General features: G+C 52.4%; 1 protein-coding gene across 1 annotated transcript; it reads right to left on the reverse strand.

Annotated features, from left to right (window-relative positions):
* Positions 1-368: 368 nt before the first annotated feature.
* LOC102749953 (solute carrier family 22 member 20-like) lies at positions 369-5675 on the reverse strand (the record flags this gene model as incomplete). Its single annotated transcript, XM_081811472.1, has 4 exons — positions 5292-5675; positions 4027-4130; positions 1053-1207; positions 369-537 (listed from the first exon to the last, which is right to left on the reverse strand). Coding segments are annotated over exons 1-4 (812 nt in total), but the record flags the coding sequence as incomplete, so codon positions are not given.
* Between the last annotated feature and the right edge of the window lie 2707 nt (positions 5676-8382).

The raw sequence follows: 8382 nt of genomic DNA on the forward strand, positions 1-8382 counted from the left end.
TATGGTAAATCTCATCTCATTGGCTGAGTGGAGTGGCCAGAAATCTTCAAGTCTGACCCCATGAGGTATTTCATGGGAGCCTGGGGCTTCTGAGGGGCCTTGTAGTCACTCAGGACTGAATTTGGTATGGGGTCAAGTGTGCAGCCGCTTAGAACCCCAAATGGTGCAGGACTACTCACCAAGGACAATATGGAGAAAAAAATCAAATGAAGACACCTCGTCGTATACCAAGGGTCCTCTCTTCTCTCCTTAAGGAGGTCAGATCTCAGCAGACCCAAGCCAAAGTAAGCTCTCAGGTCAGCAAACACTTCCCAGGAAGACAGACCAGACAAGGCAACTCTGCACAGTACGTCTGGGAGACGACGTACCAGGAGTAGAGAAGAATAATCACGTAGGCGACAGAAACGGTACCCTGTAGCCAGCGCCACTGGTGGATGAGGTAGGCCAGGCCCGTGAGGACCACTTGGCCCAGCGTGATCATATACATGGTGTAGATATTGACCAGCATCCGACTCTGCGTTGGGGTCCACTCCATGGCTGGGGATGACAAGTTCGGCATTGCTGGTAATGAGCTCCACAGGGCCTGGGTCGGCCAGTGACAGGGACCCCAGGCGATGCCCCTGCGGAACTTTCCCCTGACGATCCCAGTTGATGGGTGGGCTCTGACCCTGCTCAGTGCCACCCAGGACACACTGTCCCAAGCAACTTCTGCCATCTCATTTGATCTTCATAACACCCCATATGCAGGGGCATCTGTGATGATTTCCCCTTCACAGGCAAGGACTATGTCATTGGAATCTGAGCCTGGGGTGCTTAAGCCACCACCTTAAAAATAGCTAACATTTCTTGAGGTCTTCGTGGGTGCCATGTATCATTCTATAAATATGTATGAGATGAGGAAGGTACTATCTTTATCACCCCGTATTACAGATGGGGAAACTGAGGCCTGTATTACAGATGGGGAAACTGAGGCCCGGACAGGTTACCTGAAGTGCCCCCCCCAGGTCGCACAGCAGCTAGTGGGGGAGCCAGGGCTCCGCAGGGGTACTCACCGAGGCAGAGGCTGGTGATAATGATGCCGGTCATTGCCACCCCACTGAGGAAGCGGAGCACGCAGTAGGCGGGGAAGCTGGGCGCGAAAGCAGCGCTGGTGCCCATGATGATCATCAGCAGGGTCCCGCTCTGCAGCGCCGTCTTGCGCCCACAGCTGCAACCAGGATAGACAGGGCGGCCAGTCTATCCGGGGTCCGGCTGCAAAGGCGACTGGAGGCCACTCTGCCTCTGCTTTCGCTCCAGTCTGCTCCCCTCCACCTGTCAGCCCCCCACTTCACTGCATCCTTAGACAAGGGCTTGGGAAGCCGCCTTCACAATGTGCTTGAGGGTCCTGGGAAGGTATCCCTGACCTCCTCTTGACACCCTCCCAATCGAAGAAAAAGGCCTTGGGAAGGGACTCCCTCCTTGCCCCGGCCCCTCCCCACACGAGTTGCCAAGGCCTAGAATTCCCCTATGGGAGGGCGGTCAATTCTTTGCCTCTTGGCTCTGTTCCTTGTTAAAGTATAGCTGTCTCCGGATGGGGCTGTAATTGGCATCTGAGTGTGGCTTCTGGTCCCTGCCCCATGGGGGAGGGAGTGTGAGCAATGGCTCGAATGTTCCAAACGACCCTTGACCCCACTCTCATTCTCTTCTACCTCCTCTTAGACCCCTGTGTGCCAGGCAGGTGCCAAGGGCTGAGGACTCCACCAGGAGCTCACTTGCCCCTCCCCACGGGACCCCCCTACCCATACCCACAGCCCTGGCCTGGGGCACTGTGCGAGAGCTGTGGTCAGGGAGAAATCAGACAATAAGTAAGATAAATGGGTAAAATACATAGACCGTCAGAGGCCACAGAACAAACCGGAGCAGAGCAGGGGGACACGGAATGTCAGAGGGGCTGCAGTTGTAAATAAGGTGGCCAGAGAAGGTCCTCTGGGCCGGTGACACAACGAAGCACCACAGACATAGCACTGAGGTGTGCTGGGGCTCCTCCCAAGTCATCTCAGGTCAATAGCGTCATTATCCCCATTTTACAGATGAGAAGACAGAGGCTCAAGCTGAAATGACTTGCCCCACACCCACAGCCGGTGAGAAATCCACATCACTGTACTTCGAGGCTGTGAGAAGTGACCTGAAGAGGTGTCCTGGGCATAATGCCCCTGGTGGGGGCAACAGCCAGTGCAAGGGCAGGAGGAAGAAGGGGGGGTGGGGCTGGGTTCACGGCAGTGGATCTGGGGCCAGCCCAGGCAGGGCCAGCAGGCCATGTGCCCATTAGGCTTCACTGGCTAAGAACCGGAGAGCTGGTGGAAGGTTGAGCAGAGGAGGGCCAGGATCTGTTCTGTATCTAACAAGATCACTCTTCCCATCGATTTGAGAGTAACAGAAGGCAAAGATCAAGGATAGGAAGAAGCAGGGAGGCTCCCTCAAAGGCTGTTTCAGCCAGCCAGGTGCAAGATGAATGAGTGGTAGCCTAGCGGGTGGTGAGAGGAGGAGGTGGGTCCTGGTCTATGTTGATGACAGAGCCAACAGGGTTTGCTGGTATACTGGAGAAGAGGGGAGAGTGGGGGAGGTAGGGGGGAAGGGAGGGGGAGTCGAGGGGATGTCTCAAAAGAGATCAGGCAAACAGTGGAGAAGAGGTGGCGTTTACACACTCTGGAGGTCATTCCACCTCCTACCAGGGCTCTTTCCAGAGGTGGGTGCCTGGAGGTAGACTGGAGCTCTACCTCGGATGCCCCGTGGCTCTCAGCTATCTGAATACAAGATACTATTTGGCCAGGCTGCAGGCCCCTTGTTACTGGGGGACTGGCATTTAAAGCAAGAGCTCCCTGCCAGCCCCATGGAGATGACTTAGTTCCCTCCTTTCACCTCTGGGTCGGGTGGGGGTGAGGACAGAGTCTGGGGCCCTCCAGATGGCCTCCTTTCCGATGAGCAAGGCCTTTGCATCACCAGTCCCTCCTGCCCAGAGCTCAAGGCTGGGTTTCCCAGCAAAGGGGCCAGAGGCTGAGTGTTCCTGGAGCCTAGCCAGGGGAGACAGGGGCAACTGGGGCCACTGGGTGACTGGGAGAGCCCCTCAATTGTACAGAAATGATCCCAAGAGCTAAGTGAATTTTCTAAGGTTCCATAGAGGGGCAGATCCCAGCTCCGCTGATGTCCACTTGAAATCCTCTTTCTGCTGCACCGGACGGATGCATCCTACAGGCTGGCAAAAACCAAGAGAGGTAAAAGACCAGAAGACACCGTACCCAGGGTTGGCTTTCTCAGAAATGTGCCTTGGCTTGTTTAGCTTTAACCAGGACTATCTGTCTAGGTGTGGCATCGAGCACAGAGCTTCTTCCTCACGGGAACATCATCGTCACTTCCAAGAACAGGGACTAAATGTCCATGCTGGAATCAGTTTTCCGTAGGACCAGTGGTGCTAAGCCTCATTTCATCTGTGAAATGGGAGCAGCTACCCAGGGCTACTGGGAGGATGTGGGAGAGCGCTCGGTAGAATTAGCCGTTCACAACAATAATGACCATCACAGGGGCTCCTTCTTCCTGGGGAAGCGACCTGTGGGGGCAACCCTGCGGGGAAATCACCGTTGGCAGAAATGAGACCACGGACCCAGCTTCACCGCCATTCACATGATGAAGGCGTTCTGCCACGTGACTCAAAATTCATCCCCAAGCAGAAAGTAATTCGAGATTCATGATTGCAGTTCATTGCAGAACAAAACAGGGAGGCATCATCACCTCAGCCACATCGGATGCATGACCAGGGACTGTCTCCTAGAAAAGTGGGGTGTCCAGGACCCGGGCAGGGAGGGGCGAGCGCTCTACCCCGGCCCCTCCTTTTGAGGTCTCGGGTGCGGCCCTGGCTGTCTGGCAGGGAGAAGGACATGGGGGGGGGTCTTCTCACGTGGGGTCCTGAGCCTTTGAAGACAGTGTGGGGATAGCATGAACTCTAGCCTCGTAGGAAGCTTCTGGAGACTTCCTCGGGCCTCCTCCCCTCACCTGTCAGAGAGGATGCCAAAGGCAGTAGCTCCAACCAGCTGTCCCGTCATGTATATGGACTGGGCAATGGACTTCAGTGACTTGTGCTCGCACACCAGGTCCCACTGGAGAAAAAGAGACATAAGTGTCAGCAGGTGGCTCATGCATCCTCACCATGTGGCTTCCATAGAATATTAAGAGCTGCCTCGTCACCTCTTACACGCTAACACGGTCCCACAGCTTGCCCTTAAGCACATAACGCTGCCATCCTCAGCCCTGGCCCTTTTATTTTGAATGGCACGAACCTCTATATCAATGTCAAGCACATTATCCCAGATGTTTTATAAAACACATGGTCCTGAGTCTTAGGAAACCTCTACCCTAAGAGAAAGATGACCAACATGAATCTAGACCCAGTTTACTTGAAATGCTTCATTTTTTCCTGCTTTTTGTTCTCATTTCATTCAGCAGTCTGAGAAATTTGGGGGAAAACAAGAAAACAGGGGCATCGGGCTCCCTGCTCAGTGGGGAGTCTCCTTCTCCCTCTCCCTCTACCCCTCCCCCCGCTTGTGCTCTCTCTCTCTCTCTCTCTCAAATAAATAAAATATTTTTTAAAATTTACTTAAAAAAAAAAGAATGGACATATACTCTGTGGCATATTCGTGCAACGGAATGCTCTGAGGAACTGAGAAAGAACCAACTCCCAAAGCATATATCAACATGGATGACTCTTAAAAATCTATATTGAATGAAAAAAATCCCAACACACTAAAGAACACATACTCTATGATTCCATTCATATGAAATTCAAGCATAAGCGGTACCAAGTGATGGTGATAGAGGTCTGATTGGTGGTTATACTGCGGTGGGCGGGGGGTAGTAGTGATGCAGAAGATTACAAGGGAACCTTCTGGGGTCTTTAGAAATAACCTGTAACGGGCGCCTGGGTGGCTCAGTTGGTTAAGCGACTGCCTTCGGCTCAGGTCATGGTCCTGGAGTCCCAGGATCGAGTCCCGCATCGGGCTCCCTGCTCAGCGAGGAGCCTGCTTCTCCCTCTGACCCTCCCCCCTCTCATGTACTCTCTCTCATTCTCGCTCTCTCAACATCTTTAAAAAAAAAAAAAATGAAATAACCTGTACCTTGACCTGGTGTTTACATATGTAAAATTTATCCAGCTGCACATTTAAATTTTGAGCATTTAATGGAATAAGTTATGTCTCCGTTAAAATAAAACAAACAAACAAAATCATCTGAAGACCCAGCGTTCAGCTGTAGCTTTACCTCACCTCAGAAACGATTGAGGAGGCAACAGTCTGGTCATACACCCACCCATCCAGGCAGGCCTCAGTGTCCAAGCTCAAAGACGAGGTGCCATTGTGGTTTAAGATCTGCCAGTGGGGCTCAGAGAACCTCAGGCACTGCTCAGGCTTCTGGTCCTTGTCCAGTGGGATGAAGACTTGCAGCAAGTCCCCGTCCCCGACACCACCCGGGACATGGGACCCGTTGGTCCAGTTGGCTGGCCGGCAGTGATGTTTTGGGGTCGTGGCAGTGAAGTTCTGCAGGAAGCTGTGACAGGCGATCAGGATGGCAGGGAACATCATGAGAACAGTTTGAAGGATTTGGAAGTTCCCCATACCACCGATGGTGTGGAGCAACTCAGAGAACCCCATGGTGCGCTTTCCACTATAGCTGTTGACAGAAGCATATCCACACACCTACGCGCGGGCTATTTTATAGACTCTCTTGCCTCCTTCTAGTGGGTTCTTGGGAAAGAGCTTCTGGGCATTTGTCCGGAACCATAGTATCATCACATTTTATTTGCTCTCCGTGAGGAAATAAGGTGTTTCTACATAAGAATATTTCTTCAAGGAATAAACTTCTTGTGACCATTTAAATGGAAGCCTTCCAGACAAGTTCCCTGTGTCTTAATTGCATAAGTCCGTTGTCAATATTTACCGAAGACCTGCAGACTGGTTATCCTTCCCAGGCTCACGAGCATCTTTACGTTCCCAAAAATGGTGTGAAAATGTTGCAATTTCTCCACATCCTCGCCCACACCTGTTATTTTGTTTTGTTGATAGTAGCCATCGAATGCGTGTCCGGTGGTGTCTCCTTGTAGTTTCCATATGCATTTCCCTAATGATCAGTGATGTTGAGCATCTTTTCATGTGCTTATTTATTGGTCATTTGTCTGTCTTTGGAAAATGTCTATTCAAGTCCTTTGCCTATTTTTGAATCGTGTTGTCTTTGTTGGGGAGTTTTAGGTGTCCTCTCTATATTCTGGATATCCATCCCTCCTCAGATATATGAACTGCAAATATTTTCTCCCATTCTGTGGGCTACCATGGACCAACTCCACTTTCCTCGTCTTAGAAACCCTCAGACTAGAGTAGGCACAGCTGCCCCTCTGTGGGCTGCCCAGGCCTACACAGCCCAGCCCCCAGCCAAGACAGCAAACAGGTCGTTGAATAAATAACGCAGCAAGAGAGGCTGGCAGCCACACACCTCACCTTGACCAGCCCGCAGGAAGTGCAGGGCAATGTGATTGCCCATTGCCACTGTGCTGGAGGGTTTAGAGCAACCAGTCTCTGACAAACATAAAAACCCATCCAACAATAACAAGAGGGAACCAAAGGGACCGAGCCATGTCCAGAAAGTTCATCTTGTTCGGTCCTCTTCAGTGGAGGCTGCTCCCTCTTGGATTCAGTAGTTGTTGGCAGGTGTCTGATTAAGACTCTTCATTAGGGACACCTGGGTGGCTCAGTTGGTTGAGCATCCGATCTTGATTTCGGCTCAGGTCATGATCTCAGGGTCGTGAGATCGAGCCCTGCATCGGGCTCCGTGCTGGGCGTGCAGCTTGCTTAAGATTCTCACTCCCTCTCCCTCTGCCCCTCCCCCGGCTCCCCACAAAAGACTCTTTATCAGTCAGTGGTCGAGTTGAGGGTGGCAGCAAATGGCTGGGTTAAACTGGCCAGATGCCCCATGAATAAGAGCCGAGAGAAAGAGATTAGTGTCCCTTTCTGTGCTCTGACCTCCCAGGGGTAAAGTGTTCCCGTCCTCCCACAGCCCTGCCACCCCCATGCCTGGTCCCTCAACAATCACTTCGCCCTTTTCCAGTCTTCTCCATGTCTTACCCGCACCATTTGCACAGGCTTGTCCCCAGGGTGCTCAGTGGTTTCCTCCTTCTGTCCCTTGTACCATCCTAAATCATCTCCCACCGCCCGCCTTGTGGGCCATGCCCGGTCACCTTAGGAGTCTCCACCTCTTGTTCACGATCGCTAGCATCAATATCAACACTATTGATTGCCCAAACCAGGGAGCATAGTGGCTGCAAAAGAAACACCAGGTGAGAGTCCCCCATCCCCACCCCCTTTTTGTGCTCCTTGCAAATGCTAGTAGCCCGGGTGCCCAGGGCTGGGCATGCGAAGGGAAAAGTAGAGGGTGACAGGTTCATTATGTGGTTTGGCCTCTTAGAGCCGGTCTGGGCCTCCTCACCCCTCTCCAACTTCATAATCAAGCACTCCGTTAAAGCTAGGGAACTCTTTGCGGGGGACCACTGAATTTAGACCTCAGACTGGCAGGGTGTGCTGCACTGGGCGCAGGACCCCGGACAACCAGTTGTCTTTTCCAGGGTCTCTTTTAAAGTCCATCTTTTGGTGGCACCTGCTGCCTGGCAGCCCAGGCCAGATCAGCATGTTGAGCCTGCTCAGGTTGCATGTGAGTCATGGAGACGGGGTTGTGGACCTGGTGACATCTTCCAGTCCTCCCGCTGCCAGGCACCAGGCTGTCTCCCCCTGGGTCAGTGAAAATGTAACCAGGTGCATTGTGGGGGCTGCTTTCGGGGGCGAGCACCACAGCCCACAGCTCTGCCCAGGGAGCCGAGTTCCTCTTCCAGGTACGATTGTCAGCAGCAGTGGCCAGGACCCCACCAGCCCTTACCTTAGCTGATCTGCCCTCACCTGACCTTTCCTGATCTTGCCCTGCCCAGGCAATCCTTGATGCTCGGATCCTGGGCACCTCGCAAGCCATCTCTCTGCAGCCACAACTTAGAGATGCCCAGAAGACTGTCGTCCAAGGCTCTTGAAAACCTAGTGCCCTGGCTGGTCAGTGCCTTCGGAGGTAAATGCAGAGAAGTCTGGAAGCTATTTGCCAGTTACAGTAAAGGTGATCATAGGGGACCAAAGGCAAATGGAATCCTGTTTAAACCGTTCACTCTTGTATCATCATCGAGAACATCAAGAACTTGTCTTCACTTAGTTTCTGGCCAGTATTTTTGGTTTTTGGTTGTATCCCATGGACTGTGATCTGTCCTCACGATTATTCTTACTTCTCATGGGAAACTTCCTTGTCAGGGTGTTTGTTAGAGGAAATCGGGTT

The sequence above is a fragment of the Leptonychotes weddellii genome, unplaced genomic scaffold, assembly GCF_054177405.1.
Source record: "Leptonychotes weddellii isolate Sample4059 unplaced genomic scaffold, ASM5417740v2 HiC_scaffold_7849, whole genome shotgun sequence".
Lineage (NCBI taxonomy): Eukaryota > Metazoa > Chordata > Mammalia > Carnivora > Phocidae > Leptonychotes > Leptonychotes weddellii.